The sequence below is a fragment of the Daphnia carinata genome, chromosome 3 (genome assembly GCF_022539665.2).
Source record: "Daphnia carinata strain CSIRO-1 chromosome 3, CSIRO_AGI_Dcar_HiC_V3, whole genome shotgun sequence".
NCBI lineage: Eukaryota > Metazoa > Arthropoda > Branchiopoda > Diplostraca > Daphniidae > Daphnia > Daphnia carinata.
The window spans coordinates 11,122,581-11,141,548 of record NC_081333.1 but is presented as its reverse complement, the minus strand read 5'-3'; the positions used below and the strand labels follow the sequence as shown (position 1 = coordinate 11,141,548).

General features: G+C 41.1%; 6 protein-coding genes across 7 annotated transcripts; 2 read left to right on the top strand and 4 right to left on the bottom strand.

Moving 5' to 3' along the window:
- Positions 1-213: 213 nt before the first annotated feature.
- On the bottom strand, positions 214-7,310 carry LOC130697573 (serine/threonine-protein kinase D1-like). Of its 2 annotated transcripts, none has more exons than XM_057520489.2 (16): positions 6,981-7,310; positions 6,549-6,687; positions 3,494-3,842; positions 3,229-3,416; positions 2,840-3,152; positions 2,680-2,774; positions 2,544-2,602; positions 2,345-2,468; positions 2,156-2,276; positions 1,868-2,098; positions 1,686-1,808; positions 1,344-1,612; positions 1,098-1,281; positions 836-1,018; positions 687-772; positions 214-595 (listed from the first exon to the last, which is right to left on the bottom strand). In XM_057520489.2, the coding sequence occupies exons 2-16, from the start codon at positions 6,678-6,680 to the stop codon at positions 434-436; spliced, it is 2,619 nt and encodes an 872-aa protein (XP_057376472.1). In that variant the 5' UTR covers positions 6,681-6,687; positions 6,981-7,310; the 3' UTR covers positions 214-433. The 2 variants fall into 2 exon arrangements, with proteins under 2 accessions (XP_057376472.1, XP_059350284.1); XM_059494301.1 differs by having other exon boundaries at positions 3,494-3,625; positions 3,704-3,842; positions 6,549-7,303.
- A 270-nt stretch (positions 7,311-7,580) lies between these two features.
- LOC130697592 (exosome complex component RRP46-like) lies at positions 7,581-8,667 on the top strand. The gene is made up of 5 exons (XM_057520514.2): positions 7,581-7,793; positions 7,875-7,988; positions 8,048-8,169; positions 8,232-8,372; positions 8,434-8,667. Exons 1-5 carry the CDS (start codon positions 7,706-7,708, stop codon positions 8,623-8,625), a joined length of 657 nt encoding a protein of 218 aa, XP_057376497.1. The 5' UTR covers positions 7,581-7,705; the 3' UTR covers positions 8,626-8,667.
- Positions 8,668-10,293: 1,626 nt separating this feature from the next.
- LOC130697589 (uncharacterized) lies at positions 10,294-11,696 on the bottom strand. The gene is made up of 5 exons (XM_057520512.2): positions 11,043-11,696; positions 10,916-10,973; positions 10,726-10,849; positions 10,516-10,652; positions 10,294-10,422 (listed from the first exon to the last, which is right to left on the bottom strand). Exons 1-4 carry the CDS (start codon positions 11,639-11,641, stop codon positions 10,519-10,521), a joined length of 915 nt encoding a protein of 304 aa, XP_057376495.1. The 5' UTR covers positions 11,642-11,696; the 3' UTR covers positions 10,294-10,422; positions 10,516-10,518.
- Positions 11,697-12,573: 877 nt separating this feature from the next.
- Positions 12,574-13,787, bottom strand: LOC130697557 (uncharacterized). The gene is made up of 4 exons (XM_057520466.1): positions 13,093-13,787; positions 12,961-13,018; positions 12,768-12,891; positions 12,574-12,707 (listed from the first exon to the last, which is right to left on the bottom strand). Exons 1-4 carry the CDS (start codon positions 13,785-13,787, stop codon positions 12,574-12,576), a joined length of 1,011 nt encoding a protein of 336 aa, XP_057376449.1.
- A 333-nt stretch (positions 13,788-14,120) lies between these two features.
- Positions 14,121-15,694, bottom strand: LOC130697587 (uncharacterized). Its single transcript, XM_057520509.2, has 2 exons — positions 14,839-15,694; positions 14,121-14,766 (listed from the first exon to the last, which is right to left on the bottom strand). Exons 1-2 carry the CDS (start codon positions 15,534-15,536, stop codon positions 14,448-14,450), a joined length of 1,017 nt encoding a protein of 338 aa, XP_057376492.1. The 5' UTR covers positions 15,537-15,694; the 3' UTR covers positions 14,121-14,447.
- A 1,139-nt stretch (positions 15,695-16,833) lies between these two features.
- Positions 16,834-18,937, top strand: LOC130697585 (uncharacterized). Its single transcript, XM_057520507.2, has 2 exons — positions 16,834-17,744; positions 18,214-18,937. Exons 1-2 carry the CDS (start codon positions 17,014-17,016, stop codon positions 18,596-18,598), a joined length of 1,116 nt encoding a protein of 371 aa, XP_057376490.1. The 5' UTR covers positions 16,834-17,013; the 3' UTR covers positions 18,599-18,937.
- The last annotated feature ends 31 nt before the right edge of the window (positions 18,938-18,968 follow it).

Sequence of the window (18,968 nt, the reverse complement as noted above, 5' to 3'; positions counted from 1 at the left end):
CATATTTTTTTAAAAAGAACGGCATCGGTGACAACGGATCGACACGATTTTTAAAATATGCTACTTGCACATAGATGATGCTTTGATCGCGAATCTCGCATCCGCCTAAATACATTGAGATGCGTAGCTATATTTTTTCCCCCTCTGGAACGAAAAAAGAAAATCTACTTGGAGGAAATTTTACACTTCTTTTGTTTTTGTTTTTCTTCACAATTTTTCTTTTTCTCCTTTCTCTAGATATAGAAGACAGCAAAATAATTGGGCGTAACAGCGAATAAGCGCGACGGAAAAGGCCACCGTTGTAATTAAAACAACACACAAAGAGAGACACCGCGCCCCACCTACTTACTCCCTTCCCCTTCACGCCATTGTTATTTATTCCGTTTCACGTCATCTCTTTGTTTTGTTTTTCTTTCTTTTGGCCCACACTACATTAAATTCGGAGTCTGCCGTAAGAGGCATTAAAGTGATCACCGTTATCCAACACGTGCTCTCGGCGGTAGGCTTCCCAGCGGGCGTCGTCCGATTCGTGGGTGGCGTAGCGGATACCGATTTGGCGTTCGAGTTCTCGCAAGTCGCACCACGTTTGATAATCCTGCCGTAAAGAAAAATGGGTGGTGTCAGATGAGCGCACCATAAGCCTGAACGGAAACCAACTGCTTGCTAACAAGGCATTCACAACTAACCTGCAACCATATATGGTTCAGAGACTTGTCCACTGTGTAGCGCTTTCGCTGTTTTACTTGCAGAACATTGGCAATCAAATCAATGGCTACGTTCAATCAATGAAAATTAGTCACTAAAAATAGATAATTTGATTGAATGAGGCACTTACCGTCGGAAGAGATTTCCTTCCAAGGATTAGGGGGGTACATAAAGGCTGCATTTTGAATTTGGTCGTTGATATCTTCATCTTCGTTGAAAGGGAACGTTCCACTCAAACTTACGTAGACGATCACACCGACACTCCACATATCCAGTGACCGATTATAGCCCTTATTTCGCAAGACTTCGGGAGCTACATTGAAGAAACAAAAACAAGATAAGTACCTTTTCCGAGTGTAATTAGAGTGGAGGAAAACAAAATTAAATTTTACCAAGATAGGCGGGGGTTCCGACCACAGATCGGCGGAAAGATTTTTCTCCAATGATACGAGCGAAACCAAAATCGCACAGTTTCACTTGTGGGAATTCGGCGTTGGTTGATAGTAAGACATTCTCTGGTTTCAGGTCACAATGGACAATATTCTTGCTATGCAAATGTTTTAATGCAACGAGAATCTGGAAGAAAAACGTCATAGAATTAGTTATGATCGTAGAAACCATCGATGCGAAACGGAAACCTGGGTGACGAGGAACTTGGTGATACGCTCCGACAACCGTCCCTTTTCACTAGAGAGAATCATCTCCAGCATGTCGCCTTTAAGCTTTTCCATGACGACGAAAATGCGCTCGGGCGTTTCAAACATGCGCTCCAAGTTGACAACTCCTGGGTGTGACAGGTTCTGCAGAATACAGACCTCGTTTTTGAGTTGGTCAGCTTGTTTGGTGGGGAACCGCATCTTGTCGATGACCTTGATCGCCACAGGTCTATTTGTCTTGCGGTGTGCTCCTTTAAATGTTAAGAGGAAAAAACATTAAAAAATAGAAAGGGTAAGAAGGTACGAACTAAATCAATCGCTAACCTCCGTACACAACACCAAACTGGCCCGATCCCAGTACTTCGTCAGGGAAAATTTGATAGACCTGTCCGATATCCGATCCGATTTCTTGTTCTCTGTCACCATTGCTATCCCCGGCAGCTGGTTCTACAAAACAATGGGCTTTATTCGACTAGTTCCAAGAAGAGAGTGAAAGTTTTGTGTACTTGTCAGAGCGGAGGCGGAAGCGGCGGCTCCTTGCGAGTTGTTGGTTAGGGGCAGTAAAGCCTGGCGGATGGCCGTCTCCCAAGATTTGGCCAAGTGGACACCGAGTCCTGTCTCTAGGGCTTGCGGGAGGGCCGAAGCTGCATTGCCATTCTCTTTCTGGCCAAAGTTGGGGTCCTCCCCGATGTAGTAGTCGACGTTGGCCGTCCTCAGTTCAAAACAGTGCATTCGGTCTACAAAGCACTTAATTAGCACAATCATCAGGGGGATATCTTAGTATTTAATCTCACCTTTGGCGGTCTCAACGGCCAAGATCTCTGATAACGGCAACTCTTTATAAAAGTGTTTTCCAGTTTCGTTTTGATACAGAGTAATGGATTTGGTATCTAGCCGCCAAAAGTGTCTCCGTCTCTGAGGATAGTAAGACAAATCACTTTAACCGACAACAACATATTTGTTATTAATAATAGAGTTAATACAGAAGAGTCTTTGTTGGTGTAGTGAATCATCCAACCCTCCTTCAAGACGTTAGAGCCTCGCCTCTTGGTGTGCTTGACCGACTGGACAATTCGCATCAACGGGATGTTGCTACTCATGGTTGGGCTACGAAGGTGATGAAAAAAAATATAAGGTTTTATCTCAAAATAATTTTCTCAGAACCCATTTTGCTCAAATTACCTGCTGGGTCGAATTTTGATCGTGATGTCATCAGCCACTTCAGGAATACAGTCATCTGGCTGGAGTACAGAGAAGAAGAAGGAAATTCTCAATAAGCAATTTAAACGGGCACACATATGCATAAACCATGCGTTACCATGTTATGGCTGTGGGTCATTGAAATGTCATCGTCACTGTCTTCGTCAACTCCATCGGCCATGGGAGCCATCTGTTCATCTAAGCTCTCAGTGTCTTTCACGAAAGAAAACGATAAGCTGATGTGACTCTTTCAAGTAAAGATATAAAGAAAGTTCTACCCGTCTCAACTCCCGGCTCCTTGGGAGCTTCGCCTGTGCACGTGTTGGGAATGTTGTCTTTGCATTTGCGATGAACGTTGAAACGACAGTCGCGGCATTGCAGGCCTTGCTTGAAGAGGCCTTTAAGGAGCTTACGGCAGAAATGGCAGACAGTCGGCTTCGTATACGAGTGGACGACAAACGTGTGCGGGATTTTAATGCGACCAGCCATTTCCTTTTCAATCCAAAAAGGACGGCCAGCGCTTATGGAAGGCCTGCCGTGCTTTTGAATACTCGGACTTGTGCTGCCGCTTGACGGGCTGTTGGACACACTCTGCAATAACAACAAAATATGCGCACGTATTAGGTTTAAAAATTCAAGACTCGTAAAAGCTGATCTGATTAATTACGCGCATGACGCTGACTGTAATAGATTCATCACTGCAGGACATGGAATCGGACGGACTGCGAGGCAGGACGTTGGAAGGTGGCGGTAAAAGCGACGGCGTCAATGACGACGACGATCGCCTGCTCCGTGTGTAAGAGCAGTTGTTTGGAATTTTGTAGACGCATCGTTTATGGAAACTCAGGCCGCAAACTGGAAAAAAAAACAAGGTCGAGATGAATATAAAAATTAATAAAAGCTATATGACTGTGTATAACTTGATTACATACATTCGCATTTGAGTCCTTGACGGACCAGACCGAAGAGCATCTCGCCGCAAAAGTCGCAAAAGGCAGGCGACTTGTACGAGTGCACGTTGAGTTGATGCGGACGGATTTGCACGCCATCTTGGGGAATGTTGGCTGTGAATAGAATAAAAGACGGTTTTTTTTTAAAATGACGTAACAAATATACAAAGTATGGCTTAATGACATTCGTACCCGAAAGGACAATTTCGACTAGCGTGTCGTCAGTGATCTCCGAGGCGGAGTTGATGAGCTGTAGAATGTTGGGCTTGGTGTAATCGTGCCGGAAGAGGTTGACACACTCGTTGAGTCGTGGGATGCCATGATCCAAGAACTATAAGATAAAAAAAAAAGGAGACATTGTAAACTCAAGACATCTGATCAACCTATGAGAGTCAAGGACTTGGAAACCGATCGTATAACAACCCCTCTTCATTCAAGGATAGAGACTCGTATAATGAAATGGAGCGGATGAGTCGGCTTGGTCATTTTTACATTCATTTTCTTCGAATGTGATCTCCAGACGTAGCTAAAGGTATCACATGGTGCGACATAGAACCAAATGTCAATCCGGCAGATATATCTTGGTGCTCCTTTCTTTATGACTTTCCATTCCTACAGCTAGATTGAACGCATTGTGCCGCAGAGCAAAAATGAAAAAAAAAAGGGAAAATAGAGAGGGAAAAAGAAAAAGACGCCACTTGAAAGTGTGTAGACGCTTCCGCAAGTCAAAACACTCTCGGCGCCTCGCAAAAGGGCCGACGGCTTTTGGGTTGGGCTGCGCATCAACAAGCGCCTCTTTGAAACGTCCTCCGGGGCAGCGTCTACTCTGTGCCATGTGAAATCGCATCAACGCCGCGACGACAAGCGCCGCCATCTGAATACTCAATAGTGAGATGATAGCTTATTTTAAGTAACCCGGGAGAGAGGCTTTTATCTTTTCTACCAGATTATTATTTCTGCGACAAATACCCATCAGACAATAAAGATCACGAGAAAAGGTAATGGTTGTGATACCCTGTCATTGAAGGTTATAACGGATTTCTACGTTGAACATCCATTTGGAGAGGAGAAAACAGAATTTAAAAAATAAATAAATAAAACTTACAGCGAGGGAATTTTCTCTACAACATCCATTTGCTATTAGTTTCGATGACAAAAGCGGATATAAAGACGGCGTGAGAGCAACTAACGAGCCTTTGGGGCGGCCAAGGGACACAAGTTGCAGAAGTTGGGAAAGTTTGGTATCGATCGCGCTGCTGCAGCTGGCGGCAGCCGAGTTGGTTAGCGAATGGAAAAAAGCAAAAAGATAAAAAAATAAAATAAAAGGAAAACACACAAATGTATACAGTGTGCTCAACCGTCGCCTTCCTGATTGATTGATCACGCATTGATGGTGATGGTGAACGTAAAGTTTGTTGTTTTCTATTTCGTCCGTACTTGAAATCCAAAAAAACTTGAAGCATACGAAATGAGCGCAAGGCACCATTTTTGTTTTTTCTTGGCCTGCTGTTGTTTGCTCCGGCTGTTCACTGGCCGAGATCCAGGAATTCAATCCACGATTCAGCCACACCCCCACCAACCAAAGAATAACACACATCCCCACAAAAACACAACCTCAAATTGGGTCAAAATCACGATTTGATGCGGTAAAGGAAACGGAAGTCTTGTATTTTGTGGGTCTAGATATTTTTTGAGAACATTCCTTTATTTTTTCCTGTAACTCCCATTCAATTATTCCTATTATTTGGAAAATAGCATAGCTTGCAGCACACGACAATCAGATAGACCACCGAAATTGACTTCAATGCTGTTGTTGTTTTGTTTTTTCGTTTCTTTTTACGATTACTTTTCTTCCCTTTCGTTTTATTACGATTTCATTTCCTACCTATCGGGCGAAGGGAGAAAAGGAATCTCCTAGTGGATTTGCGATGAATTCTGCAAAGTAGTAGATGGCAGCACGGTAGAAACACGAATAGAATAACAACAGAGTTAACGGGACTGAGTGGTAGAGGAAGGACTGTAGTCTGCAGACGTCGCCGACGGCTAGTAGTAGCTCATTAATCAAATCGTCTCGTCGCATTCAGCAGAGACGGACGAGAAGGAAATCTGGGAAAGTTCCCAAAAAGCCTCTCACACTCCATAAAGAAAAATATCGAACAATAATAGTTTCGGCTCGCATCCAAATGCCAAGCTTTTACAATGCATGATCCCAACAGCGTTGTGATGCTCAATGGGGGCAAAGCTCTTGCATATCCGTTTTGGAAATGCGTGATTCTTTTCAGACTCCTCCTACTGCCTCCCATCAGCGAACGAGTCATTTCTCCTCCAAGGTCAACATTCTGTGCGTGTCCGTGAGTCTTACAGACGAATCACGAGGAATATAAAGGGGCAACCAACATCAGCAACATCTTGCCATGTGATGGGGTTCTAATTCCTATTGTTATTGACCCAATCGAAAAAGAGAATATAAAAAAACGGAGCCCGGAGGTTTTCCTATTCTCGAGAGATCCGCCGGAAAAAGGAAATGAATCTGGACAGGCCCAAGGGAACGTGAATTGCGTGAACAAGCCGATGGAACTTCTTCCGTCAATATCTTGAGAAAAGCGTCAGCAACTACTACAAAAAGAATGTCGTTCGTCACGTTTTTTTTTTCTGTTTATCCAGGAAAGTTATTTCCCTTAAAATCTAATACGACTAACTTTGTAAATGAAAATCGATTGGAGCTCGTGAAATGAGATTATTTCTAATCAACGCGCCCCATTTATAATTGACATCGGGAATGTGTCAACAGTCTCTTGTGAAAAAGGATGGAGAAAGATGAGTACCCCCTGAACAGCTTAAAACTTAAAAACCCTAAAAAAAACGTAACCCCCATCAAGGTTGTTTTAGCTCTGCAGCGTATAGAACATAATCAAAACAACAGATTAGAAAAGGCCTCTTCGGTTACTACTACATTCAAGGCGCTGTCAGGTATCGTGATACATAGACGAGGTAATTGGATCAGTGTTTGAGTGGCTGTTGGGTAGGAAACACTTACCCGTTGATTAATAAAATTGCAGGCCAAATCTTTGAGCGTTTTCAGTGTTAACTGAGAGGCATCCGTGGAGATAAAGTCTCGAACGAGTCCAACTTGGAACATGAAGGTCACCTGACCGTTTCCATCATCCATGATGATGCTTTGTTTTGAAATTTAAAAAAAAAACACAATCACGATAATGACGAAATTTGGGTTTCGGAGGGCTGTGAAATTCACACACGACAGCCTTTTCGATGGAGTGGGGCCTGTGTGTACGCAATCAGGTGGAAGCTAGGAAGAAGAGAAAAAAAAACGGGTTCCAGCAACCAACAGGTTGATTGGAATGTCACATAGCCTGAGGCAGAGATCACCTTTTTTTCGCCGTTCTCCCGCCCTGGCACCGCATAGATTTTTTTCCGTTTCTTTCTCCTTAAAAAAAAGGTTGGGTTTTACCTCCTCTTGACTGCACGGCAAAATTTGCTCAACTAGTGAACACACGACCGTTAAAACCAACACAGCTGGGAGCACAAAGCGTGATAACACGTTGATGATGACAAAAAAGTTCGGTAATGCGGAGAGATGAGCTGGCCGGTGGAAATGCCCGAACTTTTCAACGAATGCGTAGTTTTCCAATCATGATGGCACACTCGCATTTACACAGACATACATATATAAAAACTCACACACACACACACACACATACACACACACACACACACTTAATGCCTTCTCGGCCGAGAGAAAGAACAAACTATTACGTGTATCTGTATGTGTGTCTGTGAGCGTGCTGCTCTAGTCACGACCTAATGAATACTGTCTCGTTCTCCGACCGATTCTGCTTTGCAAAGCAACTGGCCTTGGGAATTTTTGGGTTGAATCCAGAGTTGCCATTATTTCGTGATAAATGAAAACAAGTTTTTTAAAAATTGAAATTTAGTAGATAAAAAATTGGTAAATATTTTTTTTTCTTGAATTTGTGAAAATATAGGGTTTTTTTAAAATTTATTGCAAACATTTTTGCAAAGATATCGTTTCTATGGTAACAAGCTTCGTGTGTCTGCAAACCGCTAGGCGCAACTTCGTCTTATTTTTCACGATCACGTTTCCTATACATTTTCAGACTCATTCCTATTTATGTTTCATACAAGTACTGAAATTCACCGGTAATATTTTTCATTATGGAAACTGAACAGAAAAGCATTCGCGCTTTAAAATGTGAACAGAGCGTTTTGTCACGCGCAGATGGTTCAGTTATGTTTTCACAAGGTATCAAACTTAAGCCTTCATATGCTCCGTTCATCCCATTACTTTAGCATAAACCCTAATTAATCTTTATATACATCTCAGGGAACACAGTCGTAATGGCTTCAGTGTATGGGCCATTGGAAGCTAAAATTCAAAAGGAACTGTCCGATAGAATGTATGTTGAAGTGAACTACAAGCCAAAAACTGGAATGCCAGGTAAACATTGCTTTCGCAAATTGTCTTTTGTGTATGACTCTAATGATTGTTTCGGTAAGGTGTTGCTGAACGCGGCAAGGAAAAACTGATCAAGACAACATGCAATCACATTATCTTGACAAACTTGCACCCAAGAACAGCAGTCTGTATTACAGTACAAGAGATGCAAGATGGAGGAACTGTAAGATATAAGAATATGGTTTCTCAATCATCCTAAATTATCTTAATCTTTTTTTACATTAGTTATTGTCAGCATCCATCAATGCAGTATGCCTGGCCTTACTCGATTCAGGTCTTCCTTTGCAGTGTCTTGTAGCAGCAGTAACTTGTTTGGTGGATAAAAAGGACAAAATTGTTCTTGATCCATGTATCCGCACAGTTAAAGTATGGTCCATGTTTGTTTGTAAATAACCATTAATTTCGAAACATTTCTATTTTATTACAGGAAGGCTATAAAGCTATGTTCACTTTTGCCTTTGACAGTCAAAAATATAACCTGATTTTGAGCCATTGTGAAGGCCAAGTTCCATACCAACTTTTTCAAGAAGCTATGGAACTCTGCCAAAAAGCCAGTCACATCATTTTTGATTTTTACCGGCAGGCAGTACTACGAAAGTTCTCAAAAGAATTGTTGTGAAACCTTCCATAAAATACACATTTTAACGGTTTTTGCGTAGAAGCTTAAAATAGAATAACAGCAAGAGTGTTTCCGACCGCATAATATGTTATGATGTCCTTCCTTAATACTACTGTTGGTCAAGGTGATAAAGGAATTCTCGTAATTTGAAATCTTTTATTTAAGAGCTGTAGCATTTTAGTAAACTTTTGTTTATGAAGTTTCTAGCATTGTGGAATGAAAGTGTTAAATTTCAAACTTAAATTTCTTGGAAACAAAATGAGCTTTACTTGATTAGCTGGAGCACTGCTCTAAGGGTAGGTATGTGGGCTGCATTTTTGTTGTTGCTGTTTCTATTTTTATTTGTAAACGTTATTTCAAGGTGGTCTGAAAACGGATGAGAAAAGCTTTTTGGTTGCTTAAATCCTTGAAATGCGGAGGTCTGTCTCATTTAGAAAGTCAGCCTGTCAACTGAAAAGCAACTAAGGCTTTACGTAAATACGTATTGGAAGCTTCCAGTTTTGACGAAAGTTGACAACCACCTCATTTCACGGGAAAAAGACGATAGCTAAAGAATCTCAATCTCAGTTGTTTGCGTAAATTCGTTTTTCGACTTTGTTTAAATCAGCAGACACATACAACATTAGAATATATCAGTATTTTTTTTTTACATAGTCTTGAACCCATTGAAAATTGAAGGGCGAAGTTAGAAAGTTTCACAATATGTTTGGAATAAAAAAAAATAGTTTTTTGTTGTTCTAAATAAATCATTGCGTGGCAATGTGCACGCAGTTATTATAATACGTTCGTGATGTTGTGATCGCTTCGACACGTTTTTGAGCGGAGAAAAAGCCATGACACGACTGGTTTGAGAGTTGATCGGGACTTCTGGTGATTAGGCTACTTTCCTCGTCTTGCCTCTTCAGTGACCACTGCCAATGAAGAACCTTTGCAATTAGTGCCACCGAACGACTTCATGACATTCCAAGGATTTACGTCGGATTTACTACAAACGCTTCTGTCTATCTGTTTCGACGACCGTTTTCTATGTTAAACACATTTTTTGGTCGAGTTCACTCAATCGCTCATGTAGAAATTCCAGCAAAAGTGGATCATCCTACGGATATTGACTGTTTGGAATCATACTTTCTTTTGCAATGTATAACAATGAGTTCGGAATATTGCTTCACTCAGAAAGCAGGGAAAATGTGTTTCCTTTTTTTGTGTGCTTTGGTTATGAGTCAGTGACGAATAGCTGCCGAAACGTTTTGATATGGATTTATGCAAAAGGAAAAGCTGACGCTGGGTTGCGAATGAAAATTTTCGATTTCTTCAAAAGAGCATGTACGCACACTCGTTTATCACATGATACTATAGCTTTTGCAGCCCAAGGCCAGCAGTTCAAAGAAAGTCAGAAACGAGATGAATGAAGACGAAAGTTTCTTCATGAAAACCAGATAATTATATGATTTATCTCAGTCAGACACAAGAGAATGCCCATAGGGGATGGCGACTTTGCCTCAAGAGAAATCACCGGGAATTAAAAGACCATTGTGGGTATGAAGGTGGATTTCTACGTACATAGTCTATACGTACATAGTCGATGAGAGCAATGACGTACTCGAAAATGTAGGTTGAAATATGCAATGCGATGAAAAAAAAAAGTGATATTGATATCCAGAGGCTGAATTATTTCACTAGTTATATTTTAATGCAATAGGTCCCTGACTCACATAAACAAACAATCTCTCTCTACATTAAAATGTGCTTGCATTTTCTTTTGTTATCGCTCGTGATGGACCTGAAAAAACGCGGCTTCTATAAAAAAAAAATGTGAAGAAAATAATGCTGGCATTATGGATTGCACAAATCATCCAAAGAGAATAAAAGAAAGCGCAAATAAAACATTACTTGTCAATTCTTTGCGTTGATAAAGTTGTTCATTCCGGAAGCCGCAACCATTTCACGTGCCATTTCACCAAATGGATAGAGATAAGTTTTGATTACATTTTCATCAAACGACGGTGTTTCGTTGTAGTAGGGATCCACTAAAAATTCAAATGAAGTATTACAAATATGGCGAGAAAATAATATCATGAAAAAAAAATGTATTATACTCACGGTAACTTCGATGATTGATCATGAGATGGATGGTATCCAGCGAACGCCAGTTAAATTCTTTTTCAGTATAGAGGTTCACAGATAAAGAAATATCAGCTCCGAATTGCACTTTCACTCGATGTATCTACAATAATGGGTTTTCTAAATTCGTCATGCAATTCTCGGTCTGTGTCACTTGTTTGTTACTCACCAATTCGGGATAGCGATATAAGATCTCTGTGGTTGGGCGCTCTCCCGCATTATAGTACCTTCAAAAGAAATTAAATCGACCTAGTTTTACTGAAGCAGAAAAAAAATGCTTAAAAGTAGTTATTTACCACAATTCTGGATGATATTCACGATAAGAATCGAGCCACATGGCAAGAAAACGAGCACGTCGATTAGCAATAATTACTTGAGTGCCAAGAAACTGATCCTTATCCCAGTTGATGGAAATTTCGTATTTACGGTATTTATCTAAATTTTTGATGACGTAAATATCGTTATCTAGATAAATGCCGCCGTATTTCATCATTGTGCGAATGCGTGCAATATCACCACCGTGATATGGTCTTAAATCAGGAGGAATTTCTTGTCCAAAGATCTCAGACGGCGCCTCCAGAGGCAAAATGCGGATGCGAGATCTAAGTTCGAGATCACGTTCAATCAACTCCCAGTACTTGCCCGTAAATTGTCGACCCTCTTCGTTCGTATGAATGTAGAAATGGTCGGGTCGATGGTTACGAAAAGCCGCCTGGATACAAATGTAATCGATGAAAGAAAACTCCGGTTGGCTGAACCGGATTAAGTGGATGATATTGGGAACGATGAAGTGGCCGGCTCCCGTCTCGTTGTTAAAACCAGAAAATGTCGATCCAAAATCCAAATGCTGCCGTCGAACATTTCCGAACAAATTCTCGAAGACGGCAGTGCCCATGAGGAGAATCGTGCCCAGAAAGAAAACTACGGCGGATATGTGGAGTAATTTTCTTCGTATGGTCAACCGCATTTTGTGCGCGACTACTCTGTATATTCCCTTACCCGGTTCACCACCCAAAGGGCAAATGAAATTTTGTTTAGCATTGTTGTAGATGAGAAATGTATCGACAATCATTCTCAGCCATCTGTCGCATCTGGTGAAAATGGAACGAAAACAGAGGTGACTATCACGCATGGCAGATAGTGTTAAACCAAATGTTCGTAAATAAATAGAAAGTAGGCCGGCACTACCAACCTTGTCTGATTGAACAAAACTTAAATATCTTTTTAATTAAAAAAATTCCTCCTTCAAATTTTTTTTCACACGTTGCCAATTGTTTTTCACGAGTTCAATGATGGCAACCGCTGCATTGTTTTGGTTAGCAATGCACGATTTTGACAATCAGAATTGAAATAAAAACCACCAGCAATGCGGTGAGAATGCCAACAAAGAGGTAAGTGATAACCGCTGTCGTCGGTTAACAAAATAAAGGATTAGATTACGTCATTTACTGTTGGGATGTATTCAACGCATTTGTGTCCACTGTACACATGTCATTCAAAAATTCGAACAATGTCATGTTGACGTGTACACTTGGGGCTTTTGGATCAGGCAATCGAACTATGAAACACCATGTGTGAACAGTTTTCCGTCTAACGAAAATAACTTTGCTTTCCAAGCAACTGGAAATTTATATATGAAAACATGATCAATTAATTTTTATTGCTCCATAGGTCACATGCTTACATGCTGTGTTAAGTCATCTACTATATGAGAGATCATAAAATAAATGAAATTTGCATTGAGAAGAAGCTCGTTTATATAAAACGATTTACTCTTATGGGCGCCGAAGCCATTTCGATGACAGAAAAAAACATTGATAATGATAATTAAATGTTTTTGCCAATCAAATTTTCCATTCCAGAAGCTGCTATCATCTCACGAGCCATTTCACCAAATGGGTAGGCATAATTTTTTACAATATTTTCGTCAAAAAACGGTGTTTCGTTGTAACGAGGATCCACTGAAAACAAAATAAAAGAAATTTCTATAAATTGAATGTTGAAACCAACTTTGAACTTACTGTAATAACGATGATTTATCATAAGATGAACGGTATCTAACGTACGCCAATCGAATTCTTTGTAAGTATAAAGATTATACGATAGATCGTAATCAGCTCCAAATTGCATTTTGACACGATGGACCTATACGTAAAATAAAATTACATTCATTTAGCATTTCATCGCCTTTATTGTAATTTAGCGATCGCTAACCAATTCCGGATGCTTGTATAAAATTTCTACCGTTGGTCGTTCTCCAGCGTTGTAATACCTTGCAGGAACAGACAATTCTTTTAAAATTAAATGAGCTAATAGAGAAAACAAACAGAAGGACGTTTTCATTACCATAGATCCGGATGATATTCCCGATAGGAGTTAAGCCACAATGGAAGAAAACGAGCTTTCCGATTGGCAATAAGGACCTGAGTACCAAGAAATTGACCCTCATCCCAATTGATGGCCATTTCGAATTTGCGATACTTGTCTAGATTTCGAATAACGTAAACATCGTTATCCAGGTAAATGCCACCGTACTTCATCATGGTGCGTATACGGGCGATATCGCCACCGTGATATAATCTCCAATCGGGATTGAGTTCTTGCCCAAAAATTTCTGACGGTGGTTCCAGTGGCAAAATATGGATGCGAGAGCTTAACTCGAGATCACGTTCAATCAGTTCCCAATATTTACCTATAAATTTACCACCTGGTGAGTCAGTATGGATGTAAACATAGTCAGGTCGGTGGTTACGAAAAGCCGCCTGTGTGCAAATATAATCGATAAAAGAGAATTCCGTTTTGTTGAAACGAATAAGATGAACAATATTGGGCACGATAACGTGGTCGGCTCCAGTTTCGTTGTTAAAATTAAAGAAACTTAATTCTTCTTCGTGACGCGATCCACTAAACCCTTGAAAAATTGTTCCTAGAAAGGTCTTCGCCATCATCAATATGGCAGCTCCAAAGAATAAGAAAAAGACGGATATGCGCAGCAATCTGCGAAACGCATTGCTTCTCAAAAGTAACAGTCCTCTTCGCATCGTAAGCGAACACGACTGAATCAAAATGTACCGTTTGTGACAATATTCCAAGTGTTCTTAAAAGTTGGACGATCATACGTTTTTTTTCAGTTTTGGTATGCCCATGTGTCACAAATGGTCTTACCAATCGACTAAATCGAAATACACCCGGCACGAATGATTATTAGAACACAGTCACTCCTCCTGGAAGCAACACACTTCCGTTTTCGTTTACAGCAACTACAGATAGTTACGATCGTGTACGAGAACTATGGGAAATAGAAATGGCTTTTCTATCATTTGGGTGTATTGTGCAATACTTATACAGAATGCATGCACAACTGTTTCAACACTACAAGAAGTTTACACGCAATGCAGATTCTAGCGACGTTACGTAAGCTTGTCTGTATTGCACCTGTGAATATGACTATTGTCTTTTTTAGAACACTGAATATTGAATTGTTTTTAAGAGTCTCCGTGATTTTATAAACGTGCGTAACTACATGCAGCTTACAAAAAAAAAAACAGTTTGAAACATTCCGGCCGTAATTGCAGAATATAGCTTCAAACAAAATAACAAATTAAAGCTAAGCATCAGTTAAAAAAAAATTAAAAACCCTTTTTGATTAATGATGTTACGTACGTGATGAAACAAAATGCGTGCGGAATAAACAGGCATTACTACTGGATTGATACTGTGTAGTTTCCAACCGGTTGGCGGTTCAAAACAAGCCGAGCCATTTCGCCGAAATTGAATGGATAATGCATGATATTTCGTTCGTTGAAATAGCGATAATCTTTGTAGAACATGTCGAGATAACTTCGATGATTGATGAGCAGATGAACGGTGTCCAGTTTTTCGTGCCACGGAAAATTCTTCGTTTCCTGGAACATTTCACGCAACATAAAATGAACTCCCAGTCGTTTGGGTTCTCGATGGACCAGTTCCGGATGTTTCATTAACACGGTTGCAGTCGGGTTATCTCCAGCATTGTAATACCTAGTTATTAAGATATCTTAATACTTAACTACCAACTTCGTACGTACACAGAATTAAACTAGATATACATACCATTGATCCGCTTTGTAATCTCGGTAATTGTCCAGCCAAAGGGGTAGGAAACGGGCATTCTTATTAGCCAAAAGAACCATTGTGCCAAGGGATTCATTCCTGGGCCAGCCTAAAGTCATTTCGAATTTGCGGTATTTATCCAGATTACGAACGACGTAGACATCGTTATCTAAGAAGATTCCGCCATACTTCATTAATGTCTGAATGCGGATCAAGTCAGACCCGTGATGGATCCTCCATAGAGGATTCAGTTTGTGACCAAAGATCTCGGATGGCAATTGAACGGGTACTACAATCAAACGCAATTTTAAATCAGATTCTTCTTGGATCCATTTCCAGTATTTCCCTTTGAAACCATCCAAGATGTTGGTGTGGATAAAAATGAAGTCGGGCCGTTGATTGACGTAAGCCGATCGTAAGCAAATGTACTCCACAAACGACCAACTTTTCTTATTGAGACGAATGTAGTGGATAATATTGGGTACGATAAAATTATTGGCACCGGTCTCGTTATCAAATCCTTCAAAGTCTTTGAAATAGTTTTGGTTCACACTGAATAAAGTTGGATTGGCTTTGAAGACCAAGTTGGCAGGAGGGCTGTACACGAACTCGATTAACTTTGGCAAGTAGTTGACGCCAGTCAGTAGGGCAAAAAAAGTGGCCAGCGAGAGACATGCTAATCCTTGGAAATAGTTCATGTCACCCCACTACTTCTGTTTACAAAGGACAACGTATTAACCGACGAGAAGTAAACACGACGTAAGAAAAGACGGTAATATATTGATGGCCACTGAAGGAGACGGCTGTCTAGTTGGAGTGTGGCCTTCAAAGTTTTATATTGTTTACCTAGGGCAAGTTACAATTTGAAAACAACCTGCCAATGCTCAATTATGCATCATTATCTCGGAATTCACAGCCGTTTTTTATTTGGCCGCCAAGACACAGACAGCCATCTAGTGTAGACGGACAACAACGGCTTTGAGGAAGACGCACACACGATAAAACACAACTCCGACCTATTGTATTTTGCTATTCATGAAACGATTTGAGGAAATCTATCAGGAAATAGAATGTATCGGAGTAGGAGAGTAGAAACGGACAGAATTGACAAGTAGGCCAGCTCCATTGCTGAACGGAGCTCTTCCTTTTCACGCTCGGCATTCTCCCCTAACGCACGACAATCGATTTCAAATGATTTCCCCTTTTGTCAATGCGTTGTAGACAACGCGTAGTTGCTGAACCCCGACGCATCCGGCATCCTCCCCCCTACCTCAACGAAATTTTTACTAGTTTACTCCCCCTTTTAGCTGACCTTCGGTAACAGCAAATGTCACTCGTGCCTTTCATTATGGTTTACCGTTACTCCGCGAGATTGGTGTTGTGGCAACGATGTGACTCATTTAGAACAAACCATAAGGATCCGCCCTAGCCTCCTTTCTACGTTTAACATTAATTCGCAGTGTACGAACAAAACTTATTTAATTTCTAAAAAAAACTGCACACGAAAGCGTTCGTGCGATCGCGACGCGTTTCTTAGTTGAATTTGTTGATTGCGTGCTAGCCAATCGTAAAGAATTAATCAACAGGGCGTCGGTGCGCTACATCTATATTGATTGCACTAGGAATAGGAGACGATGGCGTACAAAAGGTAAAAAAAAAAAAAGAAAAGTGGTTTCAATGTGTGTACAAGAAAACGCCGATAAAGGATCGAAGCTTCTGGGGAGGGGAGACGTGTGCGTCTAAAGTGCATCAGTGCTGCATAAAGTGAAAGGGATGAGAAAATCGATGGCCGATTTCAGATGGTGTACGAAAAGAAGAGGTAGTAAAATATAAGAATCTAACTAAACAACGCCATCAAATATTGAGGTTGCCAGTGGGTCCCTTTTATCCAGACTCCGAGGTGGGGAGGGGTTGGTAGACCGGGGAGGGAAGACAGGGGACGCGACCAGTCTATATCACAACGCGCATGTGTGGCCTTTTTTTTTAAATATATATATATATATTTCTATACTAACAGGAGCCACTGATATTGCACACATTCATCGTGTATACATACACGGGCAAAGATGTGCGTTACCATCAGTCCAGACAGTTTAAAGTGGACACATGCTTTGTCGGTTGGGCAACGTGAAATCATGAGCCTCGTGTGAAGGTAGAGTGAACAGAGGAAAGAAAATGAGGAACCAAAAAAGACTATTGGCATTGTCTTTCGTTTCGCTTCTTCTCTTCCCTGGGTTGTGTTTATACTGGACCATCTACGACATTGTCGGAGGCAGCAACAGATGGAATGGAACGCCTATCCCCGCTGGCAATGTTGAAGGATCGAGTGATATCAGCCCGACAACAGAATACTTTGACTCGTTGGACTTTGAAGGATTCGATAACGAGACCGGACGGAGTTATGGCGGGCGTTTGGTCGTCCCCAATCTGGTCCACTACATCCGTTTCAACAAGACGACGTTCACGTTCGTCGACTACATCTGTTTACGTTCGGCCTACATTCAACAGAAACCTGAACGTATTTACCTTCACACGAATGTCGATGAGAATAATTTGACGGGCCGCTATTGGAAGTGGATCCAATCGGAACCGGATTTGTATAGACGCATTGTCCTCCAGCCGATTGAATTGCCATCGGAGATTTTCGGGCAGCCCCTCAGCGACGGATGGCGACTCTACCACGGCTCGGACATTGCCCGCATCCGCACCATGATGAAGTATGGTGGCATCTATTTGGATAACGACGTCTACGTCGTTCACAATCTCGACAAGTACCGTAAATACGAAATTGCCATGGGCTGGGACGAGGGTCAATTTCTCGGCAGTCAGGTCATCATCGCCCATCGCAACGCTCGTTTCCTTCCCCTTTGGCTGGACACCTACAGACAATATCACGCCGATTTATGGTTAGTTCTTCTCTTATGTCATCCGGTCTAACTAAAAATTCAAGATATTTACGTGACGTGAATTGATTTGAATTAAAACTTATCGAGTTTCTCGGGAAAGACTTGTTTAATTTGTTTTTCCTTTTTCTAAGAAATAAGAAAAACAAATCAAATGCGTGTATTGTTTTCAGGGCATTCGTGATCGATTCAACGATAATGGTCGTTCTTTTCTCGTCTCTTTTTCGTGCTACTATTTCCTATTGATCTGCTTGTGAAAATCTGTTAGCGTTAAAGTACATTTCGGCACGTATCCTATCTCAGCCCAAACAACATGAAATCGTGGGAACGTGAACACACACCCCCAGTTGTCTGCTCAATTATAAGTCTATTATATACCGAAAAAAAACATTCTAGATTTAAAACCTTTACAAAAAAGCACGAACAACTACACGCTGAACCTTGCAATCATCTTTTGTTTTATTACATACAGGTATTACAATGCAGGTGAACGTCCTACAACGGAGATCCTACACCGGCAACCTGAACTGATGCATCGCGTTAAATGGCGGTTCGGTGTCCACATGTTGATGCAAGATTTATACGATTCGATGGAATGGCCCGATTGGCGCTTGAATCAGGACACGGTCCACTTGCTAATTAATCACCGCTCTTACCTGGATCCTCATTTCAAAGAATACCCAGATTTCAATGACCGTAATATTCAACATTACCCGTACATGTTCGGACAGCTGGCACGTCTTGTTCTGCCTCAACGGCCTAGTCCAGCAACAGTTCGACGGCACCGAAATTCGACCACTGCTGCGTTTGACGCAACCGTGAGTGGGCAGCGGTCACCCGATCCTACCGAAGACTGAACATCCTACATTTCCTTATTTGATATGCTTCTTTAACTCTGGTCATGAAATAATACTCTTGCCGTAATGGAATCCATCGACATGGTGCTGTCTTTATTTTTATTTCACGGGAAGTTCATCTTTGGCCGACTGCAATTCCGAGCGTGATCTTGTTTCCCGGCGTTTACAGTCAGTCCTTCTTGCCCAAGAGAGAGAATTGAAGAGAGTGGTTCGTCTTATGAGAAACACGATAACGCGTGCTTTGTATCCATGTCGTCGTTTCGTGTGGACAAAATACGAAATTTGAGAAAATGATTTGCTTATCTTGATATGTACCGTGACCAAAAAAAAAAACTTGTGCAAATCGGTTTGCCGTGAACGTGAAAAAACG